This window comes from Sciurus vulgaris (assembly GCF_902686455.1).
Source record: "Sciurus vulgaris genome assembly, chromosome: 4".
NCBI lineage: Eukaryota > Metazoa > Chordata > Mammalia > Rodentia > Sciuridae > Sciurus > Sciurus vulgaris.
The window spans coordinates 87,393,042-87,412,747 of NC_136464.1; the positions used below are offsets into that span (position 1 = coordinate 87,393,042).

Genomic DNA, 19,706 nt, shown 5'->3' on the forward strand with positions numbered 1-19,706 from the left:
ATATATGTTAGTCCTTCTTACCATATTCTTTATGTCTCTTCTGTATTTTTCTCTTTCTTCTCCCTCTTTCCCTGCTTTTTTTTCTAGATTGTATGTACGCATGTACACTATATATGGGCAATTGTTCAGTTTTACATATAACCCGGTTTACTAATTTTTTTTCAGCTGTGTCTTCACTGATGTGAAAGCCATCAACTTGGTTATTTATTTTCCAATTCTAGAATTTTAGTTTCTTCTCAAATCTTTTGTGTCACTTTGTATAGTTTTCAGTTTCTTGTCAAGTTTTCTAGGTGTGTCTTGATCTGCTTCATAGTTACTTTACAGGTTTGTGTTTGAGAATTCCATTACCTGGAGACCTTGTGTTTCAGTTTCTGTGGTTCATTTCTGCTGGGTTCTATTCACTTGATCTCTTAGAGTGCTTGGCACTTTAATCGTGTCCTGGACATTGTATTAGGAAAATTATTTGGAGAAACAATTTGAGGTCTAAGGATGACATTATTCTCTTCTATAGATTTTTAATTTTACTTGCTGTCATCCTGGCTCCACCAGCAACCCAGCTTGTCTCCATATAGTTTTAACCCTTGAGATTTTAGCCCTGTGCCATCCAGATGACCGGAGGTTGGGCTGCAGTCCATGTGGAGGTTGGCTTATTTATATTTTATTCTCATTTCTATGGACGATCCTCATCTTTTGGGATCCTAGCACCATGAGGGTGATAACTTCCCATGGTTCCCTCATAGGCCAGCTGTGCTCAAGTTTTTGTACCCCTTGCTCTGCAGAGACGGAAAAACCACAGTTCATCCTCCAGGCTCTCCTGGGAGAGAAACAGCCCCAGTATTGTGTTCACTTATTCTCACCCTTTCCCTGATCTTGATTCAGTGAGATCTTTACACTTTAAAAAATATTTAAAAATATGTATGCCAGATTTGTTCAGATATCTTGTGTAGGAAACAGTCGGAATCAACTAGTCTACACTCTCAGAAGCAGAAATTTCCTTGTTGAGAGACTAGAATTGCATGAATTTAGAGAGCTGTTTCTGAGGACTTCCTATTCATTGGTTTTATCAGACTAATCTATTTTATTAATCTTTTCAAACAATCCATTTTTGCTTTGTTTAGATATGCTATTGTTCTTAGTTTTCTCTTTCATTGATATCTGTTTCATCTTTACTCTTCTACCTTCTATTTTCTTTGAGTTTGTTATTTGGTTCTTTTTCTTACTTTATATGGTTCCATTCAGCTCAACAATTTTTAGTATTTCTTCTTTTCTGAAGTACTGAAAGCAATAAATTTTTCATCATTACTTTTGCTGTATCCAAAGGTTTTGATATGAAGTATCTTTATCATTCCGTTCCAAGTATTTTTAAATTTCCAGTAAGGATCTTGACTTTAGCTAATGAGTTTTAGAGTTGTATATTTCTTCAATTCTGGAATAGTCTTGTCCACCTTCTGTGACTAGTACTTTTTTCTCATTCGTTCTAACCCCACCTTCTGGAATACCTACATGTATGTCGAAACTCCTTATTCTATTTTCCTTGTATTTCTTTAATAATATTTTCCACTGTTAAATATTTATGATCTGAAGTCTCTGTGATGTCAATTCTTGTGTTGACTTTATCTGCTGCTTTCTGACTGTGAACTCATTTACAAAATAGTGTTTTCCTACTGGTGTGTGTTTGGTGTGTGCAGACTGGAAAGTGGTTCTGTATTTGATTCTGCTGAGGTCATTTGGTCTTACCAACCCAGGCCAATTTGGTCTGTTTTTTTGTTTTGTTTTGTTTTGTTTTTTGTTTGTTTGTTTGCACTGGGGATTATAGCCAGGGTGCTTAACCACTGAATCACATCCCCAGCCCTTTTTGTTAGTTAGTTAGTTTTTCTTTTATTGTAAGCAAATGGGATACATGTTGTTTCTCTGTTTGTACATGGAGTAAAGGCATACCATTTGTATAATCATAAATTTACATAGGGTAATGTTGTTTGATTCAGTGTTATTTTTTTCCTTCCCCCTCACCCCTCCCACCCCTCTTTTCCCTCTATACAGTCCTTCCTTCCTCCATTCTTGCCACCCTCCTTAACCCTAACCCTAAGCCTAACCCTAACCCTAACGCTAACCCCTCCCACTCCCCATTATATGTCATGATCCGCTTATCAGCGAGATCATTCGTCCTTTAGTTTTTTGAGATTGGCTTATCTCATTTAGTATGATATTCTCCAATTTCATCCATTTGCCTGCAAATGCCATAATTTTATCATTCTTTGTGGTGGAGTAATATTCCATTGTATATATATGCCACAGTTTCTTTATCCATTCATCAATTGAAGGACATCTAGGTTGGTTCCACAATCTGGCTATGGTTGAGCAGCAATGAACATTGATGTGGCTGTATCTCTGTAGTATGCTGATTATAATAAGTCCTTTGGGTATAGGCCAAGGCATCACCAGCCCTTTTTTATTTTTTTATTTTGAGACAGGGTCTCACTAAGTTGCTTAAGTCCTCACTAAGTTGCTGAGCCTAGCTTTGAACTTGTGATCCTCTTGCCTCAGCCACTGGAATTACAGATGTGTACCACAGTGCTGGACCCAATTTTGGTTTTTTAGAATTATAGTCTTGAAGGTCTTACTTTATATAGAAGTTGTGTTGATTCAGACTTCTCATCCTCATGTAGCACAAGTTTGTAGTTTCTATTTCTCATGATTGTCTTTCCCCCTTTTCTACAGCCCTGAGTACATGGCAGACTACTTCACTGCTTCTCTGGGTTAATGGGAAGACTTTTTCTAGGCTTTTTCACAGGGTTGGGATACCTCTCGGTGGTCCTGGTTTTGTGTGGGGAGTTCAGCTGCTTTTCCCACCTTCCATGGGCTATCATGGCCTTTCAACTGGCCGCAATGGTACACCCAACCAGCCCCACTGGGGTCTGGGTCTGTGTCTGGTCTGATGCACCTTTAACTTCTGCTTATTGTTGTGCTTTGAACATCCTTCAGTTTATCCTGGAATGTGAGGATTTCTTTCTTCCTTCCTTCCCTTCCTTCCCTTCCTTCCTTTCTCCTTTTCCTGTGTATTGAACTGGTGTTTTATATCTGAGCTACATCCCCAGCCTTTGGTACTTTTAAATTTTGAGACAGGGTCTCACAAAGTTGCCTCGATTGTCCTGGAACTTGCAATCCTCCTGCCTCAGCCTCCCAAGCAATTGGGATTATAGACTTGCAGCTCTGTGCCCCTTTGAGTGTATGTTTGTGTAGGTGGCAGGGCCTTTCTGCACCAATTCAGGCTGCCATATTGTTGCTGCCCCTTAGCATTAGAAGGCAGAACTAATGCAGAGACAGAGCTCTGGGGTTCACTGACATATAAGGGACAGAAGTAGGAAGAGAAACCCTGAAGGAGATGGAAGGAGCACATGGCATAATAATTAGGAGAGAGCTGGTTTAGAAATGTCCTTTCACATGACGTGAGGTCAGCTCTTCCCAGGAATGGCATATTGCTCATCATTCATACTTGAGCAGATTTTTAAAAAGAAAAACTCAGACAAACACAAAAGTAGGGAGGTGGACTGAATTTATAAAGTGAACCTAAGACTCGGGTGTCTTTCTCTCCAGGCAGAACTGCTGAGGAGTAATTTGGAAAGTTCTGACTGCTCTCATGCAATTGGGAGGTATTCTTCCCTGCATTCTTACCTGACTGTCCCAACACTCACCCACTATGGGCAGGGGGTGTTATTTTGTATGTTGGGTTGGTTTCCTATTTGTGCTGTTCTCTCTGTCGTATGTCTCTCCACATGTAGTTATTTGGTATGTGATAAATAAGAGCAAATCCACTTTACTTTGATCCTCCAATCCTGGAATATTCTTCGTCATTGTCTCTTTCCTGAACCCCAACCTGCAAATACAAGACCTTCAGTGTTGCCTTTAAGGCTATGATTGGAAAGAATGTGGGCTTCCATTTGGAGGGATCTTTGTTCTGTTCCTGTGGATTATTGCACCTGTGGAGAGGGTCTTGCAGCTTAGAAGGTTCCTGTGCTCTGTGCAGGGCAAAGCAACCTGTGTGTCCATGTGTTTGTGAGCCTATAGCAAGAAAGCTGGATTTTTACATGGTTTCCTCAGTTTTTAAACAATGGCCATCTCATGTCATTATGTCACAACCCTATAAATGAGTATTGCTGATCTCAGCATTCCCATTTTATGGATGAAGATGTTGAGGCCTAGAGAGGTGAAGAGACTTCTCTGAAGTCCACAGCAAGCTAGAAATACAACTGGGTTTATTGTCCAGGCAGTTAGCCTCCAAGCCTGGTGTTTTCACCTCCACTTGATGCTGCCTGTGCATGTTTGTGCAGGCTTAGCTGGGAACACCTATCTCTACACCTGATCACAAGCATCACATAAAGCCTCCCTGTCCCCTGACCCTCATCCCATGGCAGCATGACATACACTAGGAGAGATTTAGTTCCTTCTTTCCTTTTCTCTCTTGACCCCTGTAGCTTTTATTTTTATTTTATTATTATTATTTAAAAAAATTTTTTTAGTTGTGTGTGAACACAATATCTTTATTTAATTTTTATGTGGTGCTGAGGATTGAACCCAGTGCCTCAGATGTGTGAGGCAAGTGCTCTACTACTGAGCTACAGCCCCTATTTTATTTTATTTATTTATTTTTGCAGTGCTGGGGATTGAACCCAGGGCCTTGTGCTTGTGAGGCAAGCACTCTACCAACTGAGCTATATCCCAGCCCTTATTTTATTATTTTTTTAAAGATAAGTTCTCACTACATTTCCAGGTTGGCCTCAAACTCCTGGGCTCCAGAGATACTCCTGCCTCAGCCTCCCAAGTATCTGTGACTACAAGTGTGTACCACTGTGCCCAACTTCCCTGTATCTTTTAGACATTTGCTATTTGTTCCTGGAAGAGCCCAGACAAAGGCCAAAGAATCGTTGATCCAGTTCACAGAATATACAGTGTTATATTTTATAGCGTTTGTCAGTAGAAACAATGGCCAACGTCATCTTTCTTGGCATTACATTTTATTGAATACAGAGTTATGGTTTTTTAAATAAGTTGAATAGAATGCTTTCAATATACAGTTCTTTAATCATACATATATTTCTTTAAAGCACAAAACTATAAATTAAGATGGAAAGGCTATAAATACACATATACATATTGCCATAAATCTAGAACTATTTTATAAAAATAGAACTTAAATATTAACTTTATATATTTTGGCAACTTAGCAGTATTGTAAGGTGGCCACATTTGTTATGTATCACTGTTCCAAGTGACTGTCTCATTTTTCATCTCTTTGGGGACACATGGAACAATCTCCTTTCCCAGAGTCCCCACAGAAAAGCCCATGGCCATGGCTCAGTGGTGCCTTTGCATAAAGACATAGTGGACCCATCTGTTCTTGGAGGGGGAAGACCAGCTTCCAGCCCCTTCCTCAGAGAGGAGAGGTGTTCCCTCCAGCCAGGGTCTGTCATCCACAATTCTCAAAGCCCTCACAGTGAATGGTTTAATATCTGAATAAACAGAGTGAGTTCTCTTTCCCTATGTTCAGAGAATAGCAGATTTGAGCTTGGTTCTGTCAGAGCAGTGTGAATAGTTTAAAAGAAAATTGCTCAAACAGTGCCTGCTGGGGAAAGTCATCCCGAAGGTGGGTATTACTGACCACCTGCCACCCAGGAACTTTATGCACATGGTCTCCAGCCCTCATAGCCTGGCAAGGTGGGGAGACTATTGTCCTCATTTGACAATGGAGGGAATTAAGTCTCTGGGCATTTAAGTCTCTTGGCCATGCTCAGTGGGGCTGCCTGATATAACACCAGAGCTTTTTGTCTGCACAAAAATCCACTGAGGGAAACCAGAGGAGAACTCAGATCTGGCACTGGAGTCACTGAACGAGATCAGACAGGTGGCTGACCTTCAGAAGGTAGACTGTAGGTCCCCAGGAACCTCCAGAGTCTTTGGGCTGCAAGTTGCCAAGGGAAACTGGAAGGTAGGCATCAGAGGGAAGCCACAGGGGTCTGCGGACCAGTGACTTAAGTTTGCATGTTAGAAGCCAGTGGCCAAATCTCCCACACCATCCAACAGAGAGCCTCCCCCTAAAACCAGGGTCTCAGGGATTTCTCTCCTTTGGGCTGCTTGTGTTCTCAAATAGCAAGGTCAAATGCCTGCCCTACTTTACTCAGCCCACCTATGCCAAGCCAGAGCAAGGTGCGGACAGTTTTCACAAGGGCCCAGAGAAGGGACTCTTGCAGTATCCCTGGGTCAGAGTGGAGCACTTAGTATGACAGAGCTCACCGGGATTGGGGAGGGGGCTTTTCTAGGAACCCCACAAGGAGGGCAGAGCAGCATAGTAGAGGGTGGGCTCTGCCTGCTCCCTGCACTTTAGATGTTTTGCTTTCTCATTCCGCTTCCCCTGCCATTTAGATTTCCCATAAAAAAATTGATCTGGTTCATAGAAGCTGAGAGTAAAATGATGATTCCTAGACACAGAGGAGGGTGAGAGGGGAAAGGGCAGAGGCCAGTCAACAGGTACAAGGTTACAGTTAGACAGGAGGGGTGAGTTCTGGTGTTCTGTTGCACAGGAAGGTGACTAGAGTCAATAGCGCTGTGTGGTATATTTCAAAATAACTAGAAGAGAGGATTTTGAATGTTCACAGCACAAAGACATGAGAAATGCTTGAGGTGCTAGATCTGCTAATTTTGAAATTAAAAAACATGTGCCCAACCTTAAGTGCCTCTCACACCTCCTTTACAGCCATAGCCCCTCAGGACAATCTTAACCTTGCCTCCCTGTCTGGCTTTCTGTCCCCTGTACCCTCGGTCCTGGAGGCCAGAGGAGAGCCTTGTGTTGAGCTCCTACAGAATCCCTGGAGGGCATCTTCCAAATAAAAAAGCCCAGTCACTTAAGGGTGTCTTGCTTGAGCCACTGAGATCATTTTCTGAAATTAATGTCAGAGTGATTTTCCCTTCCCTTCCCTTTCCTTCCTTCCTCCCTCCCTCCTTCCCTCCCTCCCTCCCTTCCTTCCTTCCTTCCTTCCTTCCTTCCTTCCTTCCTCTCTTTTTCTTTCTTCTTTTTTTGATACTGGGGGTTAAACCCATTTGACACCCCTGTCATTTTAATTTTTTATTTTGAGACAGGGTCTCACTAAGTTGCCAAGGCTGGTCTCCTCTTGCATTAGCCTCCCAGATTGCTGGGATTACAGGTATGCACTGCCATGCTGGCCAGAATAGTTTTCTTAAAAACCTCTCTCTTGAAAACAAATGAAAAAAGTAAGGTGCAGTGTGGCAAGTGCCCGTAATCCCAGACACTCTTTTGAGAGACTGAGGCAGGAGGATTACAAATTTAAGGCCAGCCTTGGCAGGTGAGAGAAACCCTATTTCAAGAAAAAAAAAAAAAAATTAAAAGTCCGGGGATGAGCTCAGTAGTAAAGCAGCACCTCTAGATTCAATACCCAGTACCACAAAAATATTTTTAAATAAAAAATTTAAAACAAAAGATAAACAATAACACCAATAGAAAAACCCAAAGCAACCCTCTTTGTCTTTCACCTATTGGCACCAATCACATATTGGGCCTGTTTAGTGTGAAGTACGGTGTGAAATAAATAGAAAAAAAAAATGTAAAAGACATGACCTTAGGAAGTGAACCTGTCTACCACATGTCCACCCTGCCTGCTCAGGGCCATGTGGTTTGCTCATTCTGGACTGTCCCTGATGCTGCCTGGGAAGCAGAGAGTCACAGGGTCAATGTAGACAATTTTTTTTTTTTCTTTAAGAATAGCTAGATGAGATTTTCTGAATGCTACAGAAGGTTTCCCCCAGGGGTGAAAGGAGAAATATGTTTGGGACACAGATCACTGTATTTAAATGAACTTGGGCTGTGTGTGTGTGTGTGTGTGTGTGTGTGTGTGTGTACAGGGTACAGCAGGGGCTTGCAAGACTGTATGGCTCAGTGGAGATGCTGTGAATGCCAAGATCAGATGCTTTGAATCTGAAAACAAACTCCCCTGTTCCTCGCCAAAAGAAAAGAGGTGATGACCCAGAGCTAGCCTCTGCCTTCTTGATTCATTTGGGTACACCACACGTAATTAAGTGATTCATTCTTTCAGTGGGCAGAAACATTACCCGGGCATGCTAGGTCCTGCTGGAGAGGGAAACATGAACATTAAGCTTCTGAGGACTACGAAGGGAAGACCTTGATGTGGATCCCCCACCTCATCCAGGTCACCTCCAAGCCAGGCTGTTTTCCCTTCCCAGCACAAAGGCAGGGGGCACCTTGATAAATAGTGACAATTCCCATGTGTAATGAGGCACCCTTTCTTACTAGCCACTGCCACCTTGTGTGATGCCACTAGGTGACCTGTGGGTTGGGTCCTGAGGACAGAGAAGCTAAAGAAAGTTGGGGTGAGAGAAGGGAGCAGGGATTTGGCGGCGTCTGGCAGTCTCAGATGGGTGGGCTCAAGAAGCTGAAACCGAGTGGTAGGAATCAAGGTCGGTGCCCCTGGCTGGGCCTCATGGCTTCTTCCTTCTTCGTCAGTGACTTGCTGTCAGTTGGCTGCAGCGGACTGCAGAGGTCTCTCATGTCGGTAAGGCTTGCTCCCACAGCTTTTGCAAACTTTGTAGAAGAGGTTTCCTTGCAGTTGTGAAAACTGGAGATGCAGAAGAGGATGGTCTCAGGCTGGGGGTTGTAGCAGGCACCATAGCCATTGGGGACTACAGGACCATAGCAGCAAAACATTTCCATGGTTGTGGGCACCTGGAGAAGAGTACAGGTCAGCAGTGGCTTGTTCTGAAATGCAACCTGTGAACCTGGAGTGTTCCAATACCCCGGGGCCTCTGCTGGGTATTTGCTTCCCTATTTTCCACTCCTGAGGTTAAACGGAATTAACCAAATCAACTGATTGCTTCAGCATGGATGCAGACAGCCAGCGTCATAAAACCAAATGCATCTAACTGCAAGATTTCAGAGGGAGAGGGACCCCGAGCCCACTCCCCAGTGTACAATCTGCTCTACTGGTAGAATTGGAATCTCCCAGGGTGACCTGGTACTGGGACTTTGGCTGAGTCTCTTCTTCACCTGGGGGCCATTTAAGGCACATTGGCAATCAGGGTAATTTACTAAATGGCACCCTGGTGGCACCCAACTGTTAGATGGCTTCCCACAGGGAGTAATTTATGAACTGGAGGAAATCTGGCCCATCTTCTCTGTTGATTTCCCCCAATCCTTAATTACTGTCAGTATTGCCTGGCTGGTCTGATTTTCTCTCCGCAGCCTGGCCATGCACAATTACCCAGCATCGGGCTTTTCAAAGGTTGCCATCAACTGGAGTTTTAGTTTTGTGCCTGATATGTCTTAAAGTCAGAGTGCTAAGATTTTGTGATCTCGATCACAAACACAGTGTGTTTCAGAAGGCATTAAGTCATAAATGCTACTTTCCAGTGGGAAAACAACCACCAAAAAACCCAAACCCTAATTAATTCATTAATTTAATTAGCTGTCTCTAGGGAACAAATAGAAAGAATTCTAAGGCAGGTGTGGAACAGGATTTGTTTTAAACCCACAGGTTTCTGGTGCTGTGTTCTCAGGGGCCTTCTTTAGTGATACTGGCCATTTTAATGGGGCAGAACAAACCATTAGTCTTACTAATAGAGTCACCACATTGTCAGATAAATTTGCCGTGCAATAGCCGAAGGCCATAAAGCCATTCCAAAGCACTTTTTGCCCATGGATGGTTTCCTGAAGAATTTATGTTGTTATGTTCTGTCCTCGTTTATTCATGTCTGCAAGCTCACTGCTGTAATGACAAAATCAAATTACTGAGTGGGCTTTTATCCTCAAACACAGCTTTATCAGCCCCTTTTATTGCCCGTGTCCAGCCGTTCACAGATGAGGTAGAGTTTTAGTAAATTGACGAGTGTGGGGGTATTTCCTCCCCTCAACTGCTGCCTCCCGCTAATGGATTTCGTTCTGTCTTTGTGACAGTGGTCCTCCAACAGAGGGGCCTGTCTGTAGCACTGGTTAGAAGATATTGGGCTGGCCATTCACCTTTTGCTATTGGTGACATGTCCCTTTATAATAATGTCTGTGATTTGTTCGGAGGGCCCCATTCAAGTCACTGGCTTCAGAGTCTTTGATCCCCATGTCCCATGTTACCTCTCAGGTAACAGGTTGAAGATAGTGCTGCATAATGGTTAGATGACCAGCTAACCTGATAGAAAACACCCAGAGTGTTTTCTATCATGGGTCTGTTTCCACTTTGGCTAAAGTGGAGTCTGTGGTTACTCCCATTTAGGAGATGGGAAATCAGTGCTCTGAGCATTTCCATTATTTTGCCAAAGGTGACAGAACTTGTAAGAAGCAGAGCCAGGCAGAGGAGGGAGAGATGGTTAATGGGTATAGGGGTGCGGTTGGATAGGAGGAATCAGTTCTAATGCTCTATAGCACAGTAGGGTAACTGGTTGACAAGGATTTATGAAATATTTCAAAATGGCTAGTAGACAGGATTTTGAATGTTCCCAACACAAAGAAATAAAAAATATCCGAGGTGATAGATATGCTAAGTATCCTGGATCTGACCATTACTCATTGAATAAAAGTACTGCAATATCACAGTGTACCCTGTAAGTATGTGTAATTACTATGTGTCAAGTAAAATTATAAAATTTTTTAAAGAAGCAGAGGTAGAGTCAGAACTTGCCTAACTCCAGCCAGTAGGCTCTCAACTACTGAGCCTTCTAGAAAGCTCACTGCTTACACTATGGGGCCTCTTGGGTAATGATTGTGCATTCAGGGGCTGTACCTGGCTGGTGGAGAGGACAAATCGGTTGCTCATCAGATATGTTTCATCCGTAAACATCTCAGGTGGCTCCTTGCACAGATCCCTGGCCAGCTCCCGCAGTGCTAGCAGGTGGTTGTCGATGGCCATTCCTGTTATTGCCTAGGTGGTTGGGGAAAAAGAACAGGAGATGAGACATGGGCTCCTCTGTGCTTCCTCTTCCCTTCCTCTCTACTCCACAACACTAATGGTGATTCCAACAGGCATGGCTCATGCTCACCCAGCGCTTGTTGCAGCCAATGTGTGTGAGTGGCCACTCTGCCATGTTGGGCCCTGTGCCCTGCTGCATGTATAGGATGAGTCCAGAGCAGGTTGGGCTATATCCTGAGGATGTCTGAGTTAAAGGTCAGCAAGGATCCACTGCACACCAACATCCACATGGTGCTCTAATGGATGAGTGGGGTTGGCCTGTCCAACCCAAGTATCAACATGCTCAGACCAGGGAGGGAGTTTGGGGAGAAGATTGTGTGCTGAGTCCAAGGAATGCTGAGCCCCATTCAAGCATTGGAAAGGGTGTCTCTGGCTGTTTGGGGACAGACTGTCTCACCACAACCAATGCTTTATCCCCCAGCAGGAGACTAAGGAAGGAGGGCCAAAGAGCAAAAGGTCTATTGCTAAATCTTGGCCACTTTGTGGGCCCCAGATCAATTCGCTTTATCTAGATTCATAATCTAAGAAATCATTTTGAGTCAGGAACTAGACATCTTAGCAGAGGCTCTGCTGACATTTTCAAGGAGAAGGAGCTGCTTGAATAATGAGACTTTTTTTTTTCCTTTTTTTTTTTTAAATCACAAAGATAAACTCTTATCAAGTCATAGGATAATAGAACTAGGGCTTCAAAATTTTAATGCAGGAGGGACTCAGTGGGATGGCGTGTCTGGAAGTGGGACCTGGGCACTAGTTCTGGCCCCACTTTATTTGTATACTGTTGTTGTTATTATTATCATTATTATTATTATTATTACATGTTTATTTGAGGGCAATTTGGGGGACTGTGGAGACTTTTGGGGAGGGCTATCTCTTCCCTGTAGCAATAAACTTTGGGTTAATGTCAGAGTAAGTGTAACTTTGGGGGTTTCATCATTCATAAACTGGTCATTTAGCTGCTCGAGTCCCTCATAGGAGGAAAACTCCCTTCCCTGTAAACTTTGCTTAGGGTTACAAGGCACGTTTTGGAATTTGACAGCTGCTCTCTTTCAGTTGAGAATGAATGCATAAAGATGAAGCATAAGGTGTTTTGCTAAATCTTGGCCACTTTGTGGGCTTCAGATCAATTCACTTAATCTAGATTCATAATCTTCAGAGGTTCAAGGCTTTCTAAAGGCACCTAGTTACAATCTGAAAAGACAAGGAATACAAACCACAGCTCACTTTATGTTTATTTATTTACTTATGTGTTTGTTTTGCAGTGCTGGGAATTGAACCCAGGACCTCATGCATGCTAGGCAAGCACTCTACCACTGAGTGACACCCCCAGCCCTACATGTCACCTTAGATTTACCCCATTAGGATAGACAGGAATAATTATTAGTCCATCCAAAAAGTAGATGGCTCTTTTCATTTCTCAGGCTACCTCTATTTAAGCTCTGATTCTCGTCAGCCCACAGAAGCAACCACTCTCTAGAGTAGCTGGTCCATCCCTGTTTTCACCAACTCTGCACCAACTACAGCAAGAAGAGCTGAGTTAACAGGATGTTTAGATTAGAATCATGAATAGTTATGATTAAAACAACTCATGGTTCAGCCTCTCATTCAGGGAAATTTTGAGTGCCTACTGTATGCCTGATGCTGCTAGGTATTGCAGCAACAATGGAGAAGAAAGGAGTCAAAGTCTGAGCCCTCATGGAGTTTATGGTGTAGTGGGGGCAGATACCCACCAACCACCAAAAACCATACCATCATAAACTGAGAAACGAGATAGGAAGGAAAAGTATAAGGTGATAGAAGAGTCTGTGAAAAGGGACCTAAACCACATTGTCTCTCTGTTATCTGGTCTCAGGTATTCTGTTATATCAGTTAACACTGACTAATGAGCCAACCAGCTCTCTTCTTTTCAACCCCCACACCCCCATTTTGGTGGATGGTCACAATGCCTGAGCCACCCCAAGGCTCTGCAGTGCAATTCACTGGAGTCCCCAACTTCTCTCACTGTTTGCTAAGTCAGTAGACATCTGTTCTACTTTCCAGCTTAGACACTTTGATGTTACCTTCTTTCCCATTCTCTTTGCCCTACTGTATTTATGGGTTAAAAAATCCCTAGGCTGTTGTTTCAGAGAGTTTCAGAGTGAGTGCCATAAACCCTTGTGTTCAGTTAACCATGTTAAATCAAAAGTCTTCGTCTTCCTGTTTAACCCCTCAGCCCCTGCCCAGTGAAAGTCCTTAATCAATTCTCCCTCGATGTCATGGAGTTTCCTAATTAGCATCTCTGCCTCTTGGCACACCACCTACCACCCCAGTGGTCCTTTGTATGCCCCATACTGGGGTATGCTTTTAACAGGAAATCCAACATCTGCTCCTTTGTCCTTTGTAAGCTGCATACACAGAGCTACTTGTTATTCTTCAGATGTGTCTTATTCTCCCAAGACTCTTTGCCTTTGCACCTGATGTTCCCTTCTTGGGTTATCCTCTCCTCTCTTCATCCCTCAAGTCTCATGTGAAGTGTCACTTCTTCTGGGAAGTCTTTTTGGATTTTTCCAAGTAGAGGAAAGATCTTGCTCCTCCATGTTCACTATTGCGTCCTGAGGGCTCTTTTCACATGGGGTTGGACTTGACTTTGGAAGGCCTCTCCCCCAGCTACAAGCTAATCTCCTTACGGGGAGTGTTTATAGGCTTCACTTTTTGTTTCCTAGCACCTTACATGTTACCTGGTATTCAGCAGGAAGATAGTACTACAACAACAAAGTATCCACTGAGTACAGAATACAAACTTGCCAAGTTTGGATCTGAAATGTCTCCCAAAGGTTCATGTGTTAAAGGCATAGTCCCCCACTTGGCACTATTGGATGGTGGGAACTTTAAGAGGTGGGCTTCATGGGAGGTCTTCTGGTCACTGGGGGTGTGTGATCTTACCAGCGATAGTGGGACCCCAACTCCTCCTCCTCCTCTCTCTCTTTTGCATCCTCACCATAGGTGAATGGCTTTGCTCCACTATGGGCTTCCCATTATGGTGTGCTGTCACTAAAGGCCCAAAAGTCATGGGGCCAACTGACCATGGACTGAAACTTCTGAAACTGTGAGCCAAAACAAATCTTTTCTCTAAGTTTTTTATCTCAGGCATTTTGTTACAACAATGGAAAGCTGACTAACATAAGTGCTTAATTTTTCCCACACAGAACAAACATATAACTCTTCAGGTAAATAGGGACATAGCAACTGAGTTAGAAGAAGAAAGTCTACATTGGCTAGTTCTAAACCCCAGAAATGCATTATAGTTGCTTTAAAGTATATAGAGTGAAATGTTGTCAAAACTTTTCAAATGACCCTTCAAAGACTGCATTGGAATGATTTGCAATCAATATATTGATTATCAGCCCAAGCAGATGTTTATTCTCTATTGTTTGCATGCGAATGATGGCTTTGTAGTGCCAGACAAGAAATTATTTCCCTAAACCAAGGAAATGGTCTCCTTATATTTTTGATATCACTATTAATTTTTAGTACAGGTAGCATAAATAAACACCTGGAATATTAGAAGCAGAAATCAAACCTAGGTGGGAATAAATACTACCTCCCCACTGCAAGTACATGTGTAATTGTGAAAGGTGTACAAACTGCCACCATTTACCAGCCCAGAACCCCATTCCCTCACATTTGACCTCTCTTGTATAAACCGTAAAGTTCTATGTATATGTTATTATTAACATTATGGTTGTTTCAAAGGATTCCTAATATCACTCACTACTCTTGTAAAATCTGTGGAAAATAAGGAACAGTATGCTACCTATGTTCTAAAAATGAGAAAAGGAGACTCTAAGAGGGAGGTGGCCAAACCACTGGCAGTTGGTGACACTGCTCTCACAGGGTCTTGTGCCATGGCCCCAATCCTGGCACAACTCTGGCTCTGGGCACAGCCTGTGGACATGAGGAGGCACAATATCACTCACCATGACTGTGTACTCGGTCTGGGCTCGGATGGCATCCTTCAAAAGCAGCAGTTTCTCGGAAGCCTGTCAACAGAGCAGAGTCAGCACACAGGGCTTTAAGGAGCTGGTGTCAAGGAGCCCAGTAGACAGGCAGCCCACAGTGGCCTCTCCATCTCCTTGTATTTCTTTGGGATGGTGTGGGACTTACTGGAATGGCAGCCTTGTGGTCAGTCATGGCTCTCACAAAAGTCAATGCCTGCGGAGTGGCTGATCTGATGTTGTCCACGCGCCCCTCCCGGAATCGGCGAATGGATGCACTCTCATAGGTGGGTACCAGTCTCTGGTGGAGCCTGCATAAGATAAAGGATGAATGGCAAATGGTAATTTATTCTCAAGGAATCATAAACACTGAAAGAAAAATAGCCTTGGCAGGCTTTATTTTTACAGTGCTGACTTGACTTGGCATAGTATTTCATTTTAATGTTAATAGAATTCTAGAGGAGAATTCCCAAAGATGAATGCTAGGGGGTCTCTAATAGGAAGAGCTGTGTACATTTTTATCCATGGGAAACACTGTGTTGATGTAAAATAAGAGATGACTGGTTGCTTTTTAAAGAATTCCCAGTCTGCTGGAAAACCTGGAATTCTTGGTGAGGCCTGATGAGTGATTAATAGCATGGAATGGAATAATTGTGCAATTAATCATTTACACCCTTAAGGGAATCCTGTTTTATTTAAAGCAATTCAGTCATGGCCTCTGCATCAAGGCAGGGAGGGGTCTTAATGATGGTGAATGTAAGCTGCTGCCCAGGTCACACCTTCAGGGCAGCTAGATCTGTGGCACCATGGCTGTGCTCTCCTTTCTTCACAAAGCAGACCTGAAAGAGGTGGTTCACTTGACCTGTGTAGGAAAGTGTCTGGCATTCCTATGGATTATTTTGGAAACCTGGTTATCCCAGTGGAACTCATTATAGTGGCCAGAGTAACAGTAGCTACTCCCCACACAGTCAAGGGACACCTCTTTCCTTATGTGTGAGAACCAGGTGAGCACCCTCAGGTTTGCATGCTTGGCTGGCACACCCCCTTTCCCAACAGTCAGTAAAATCCTTGGTGTTGAGGGTGAGGGAGGAAAAAAAGATACAAAGCTCAGAGATGGGTAGTGACAGCCTAGAGACACACAGCAAGTCATACCCCTGTGTCTTAGCCCTCCTGCACTGGGTGGACTTTTGAGGGGATAATGAGGTATGACAGAACTGGGTAGCAAGGGAGCCCAAGGTGTTTGCTTCAGGTAAGGGAGTCCAGACAGACCTCTGAGGACTGACACCTGGGCTGGAGGTGACGGGGGTGGGAGGGCAGAGGCATAGGCAGGACAAAGTTCTAGAGGTAGGACAGAGCTTGCAAGAAGGTCTCAAGCATGGTGAGAAACAACCAGGAAGTTTCAAGGGGGTTAGTGATGTGGTCTGGTTTGCATATTTTGAAGTTCATATTTCATGAAGTCAGGGTTACAGGGGACAAGAGGGGGAACAGATAACCCTAGGGAGTGTGCTAGAGAGTGTAAAGCAAGGGATGAAGGCAGCTTGGGAGGGTCTGAAGGGCAGTGCAGTGGAGGTCAGAGGATGGGTTCCAGAGACATTTGGAGGAGAACTGCCATGGAGATGTGGTGGGGTGCAGGGTGGAGGATGAGAGAAAGGGGTGAATCAAGAATTAGTCCAAAATCTTTGGACCAACTAGGGGACTGTTGTTCTCATTTCTTTATCAAGGTGGGGGAATTGGGGAGGAGCAGGTTGCCCCTACAGGATCTCAGGTGGGCTGGATGAAATTGAGATGAGGAGTAGTATCCATAACTTTGTGGTCCTCCTTGCCGGACTGGCTCTCCTTAGCTCTGCACGCCAGGCCCTTTGAGCTCTGTGCCATGGCTCAGGCAGTTCCCTGACTGTGACACCCTTCTTTTTCTTTCCTGAGGTTGGATTTTTATGAAAAACCCAGTTTATGTGGCATTTCCTCTATGCAGCTTGCTTTGGTCATCCCCCCCTGAAAGCCAGCTCTCCCTCTAGACTCTAGAAGCACCTTGTCCATCAACCCACTTGGACACAAGTCCATCTCGTCTTTGCTCACCTGTAGAAGGCCAGCTGTAGGGCCACCTGGATGAAGGCATCAGGACTGCATTTCTGCTTCTTAATGAATGTTTTCCCATAGTTGTCAAATTTATAGACAATAAAGTCAAGATTCTTTACTATTCTATAGAAAAAAAGAAGAAAAGATACTTTTATTGCACGTAAAATAAAATGCATTCACCACAGAGCCCACCAGAGTTTCTTGACCCTGGCTCACATTCTAGTACTCCAGAAGGTGAGGACTTGGTCCCTGTCCTCCAGCAATATGCTGGGGTGTCAGAGACATGCCTTGACCTATACAAGTGGCAGAAGGTGTGCAGGACCAGGGGTTGCCCCGGGCAGATGAGCTCAGCTGGACAGGGGGTGACTCTGCTCTGGCAGGGAGGTGGTTCAAACTGCAGTATGAGGCAGGGAGAAGCATGGGGAATGAGAGATATTTGCATGGGCAGGACCAGCACTGCCCACAAACCATATCCTAGCTGCTCACGAAGTAGGCCATTCATTTGACCCCTGAAAGAGGGTGTGACTGACATCACTGTGGACTCATCTCTGGCTGTTGTAGCAGAGCTTGTTTCTCAGCTGGCTGCCAGCAGTGTGACCTCATCAAGACTCATCCTCCCTGTCCTCTGGGGAAGAAGGGCCTGGGGCCTGCCTGGCTGCTTGTTACAGTCACCCTAGCAAGGGTTACTCATCTGGCGCTTTACCAGTGGCTGAAAACCTATTTTATCCAGAAACTGTCACAGGGTATCCCATGACAAGCCTGGGTCTTTGTCATTGTCAGAGTAAAAGGAAACTTTCCTGAGTCTACATGAGCCCAAGCCACCCCTAAATAGACTAGTATTCTCCTTTATGAGTCTGAGTTCAGGCAGGAGCAATGTTCAGCAAGGTCCATACCTTCTGCCCCTCTTCTTTCCTGAGCACAAAGCCCTGGGGGTGCAGCCCAACCCCTGCTTACACCTTCCCTTGCACTTAGTGTGCCCTGCCTGCTTCTTCTTGAATTATCCCTGCTTTACATAAGCTCAGCTCTCAAGGGGCCCTGTCAGGTGCTGGAGACTTACAGAGACTCAGAGGGGTCCCAGTTTTCTCAGGCATTTGCCCCTCAGCCTAGTGGTTTGACATACTCTTTGGACAGACTGAGCTCTGTCACCATAGCCACTTGGAAACCTCCTCCCCAGGAGGACCTCATCCCCATTCAGACCTCATCCCCCTTCCAGGGGCTGCTCAGGAATCCTCCTTCTTCCCCACCCACAGACCTCACCTTGGCCTCCAGAAAGAGGAGTTGGGGACCTTTCGAGCACATGGGGCCTGCTCAAGGACCTGAAAGTGAGCAGGCTCTTTCTTCCCCCAGGACTCACAAGTCCACCAACTTATTCCCCTGGCAGCTCACTTATCCCCTGAACCAACCTGTGAAATTGAGATGTCAGGGTCGTTCTATAGAAAGCCTAAGGCCTCTGCACTGCCCTGCTAAAGCCACGCAGCCTCCACAGCAGCTCTCAGTGGAACAGTCATCTCCATCTTTGGGCCTCCCAGCCCAGCCATACCCTGTCCTTCTCACCTGTGCTATTCCCACAGTGTCTTTGCGGGCTCCTGCAAGATTCCTGCACAAGATCCTCCAGGGGCTCCTCATTTCCGGCAGAGCAAGCTCCAGCCCATAATATGAGAATAGAGAAGCTCTTCCCAGTATGGCCTCACCTTCCCTTTGTGCCCTAACTATGGCTATTTTCCACTCTCTGGACTCCAGACCAGCCTGGTTACTTATGAACTGATACAAGCTTGAACAATCTTCCTTTCTGCCTCTTCCCCATCTACCTGCACCTGGAACCCCTATTCATCCTTTGAGGGCTACCTCAGAAAAGCTCTTGCTCACTGTCCAGGTACAGTTCTGTTTCTGTCTCTCTGTGGGCCTCTCTTTCATTTGGGCACTTATCTTACTACTTCACACATTTGGTCCTGGGATCTGCTTCCTCCACTAAAGTGTGGAGGATGGGCTTCGTGGCACATTAATTTTTGTGTTCCCAGAGCATTGCCACAGGTCTGGCACAAACTAGAGCTCTGCACATGTTTGATGAATGAATGAGTGAGTTGATGAATGAATTCCTACTTTCATACTCACTTACTGAATGAAGAAATGAACAATCACAGTTGTTCAGATCTGGTTGCCAGTCCCCAGCTCCCACCACATGTTGCCATTGTCCTTGGCCATGGCCCACCCATTAAGGGCTCACGGCTGTCCCTGGCCCTCCTGCCTGGTTCCCTCCTGTCTGGGTCCCGTTAGGGCCTGAACCACCCACTCCACATGGGGAGAAAGGCCCCCTTGTCAAGTTGCAGTGTAAACTCAAGCAAATTGAATAGCTTGGATTCAAATGACCTATTCAAACCAGTTGTTTATTACTCTCCCAAAGCAGGGGATGATTTCCTGGCCTTGACTCTGCTCAGTCAGGTGAAACCTGCAGAAAAAAATAGCTCCACGTTTGCATTTTATGGAAATGACAGATACTTCAGCAGGGTTATTTCCCGAGTGTTATAGCTCCCTTTCAGTTTGACTACATTTCCATGAGGGGTGGGGGTGGGGTGGACCCTGGAGGGAAGGCAGGGTTGCTGGGGTCTTTGGAAACTTCCAGGGTGCCTCAGCAGCTGAGGCAGGGGGGCATCTAGGAGGGGCATCTCTGGGAGGCCGCAGG

General features: G+C 44.7%; 1 protein-coding gene across 4 annotated transcripts in view; it reads right to left on the minus strand.

The window, feature by feature from the left end:
* Nucleotides 1-7,539: 7,539 nt before the first annotated feature.
* Nucleotides 7,540-19,706, minus strand: part of CHAT (choline O-acetyltransferase) — a 49,396-nt gene continuing 37,229 nt past the window's right edge. For 2 of the 4 annotated variants that reach the window (XM_079137344.1, XM_079137341.1), the window contains 5 exons: nt 17,027-17,149; nt 15,120-15,261; nt 14,933-14,995; nt 10,794-10,931; nt 7,541-8,749 (listed from right to left, as the gene is read on the minus strand). In XM_079137344.1, coding sequence (XP_078993470.1) covers nt 8,480-8,749; nt 10,794-10,931; nt 14,933-14,995; nt 15,120-15,261; nt 17,027-17,149 — 736 coding nt within the window. In that variant the 3' untranslated portion in view covers nt 7,541-8,479. Of the gene's footprint in view, nt 8,750-10,793; nt 10,932-14,932; nt 14,996-15,119; nt 15,262-17,026; nt 17,150-19,706 lie in introns of all 4 variants that reach the window. The other 2 variants (XM_079137343.1, XM_079137342.1) reach the window with 2 other exon arrangements.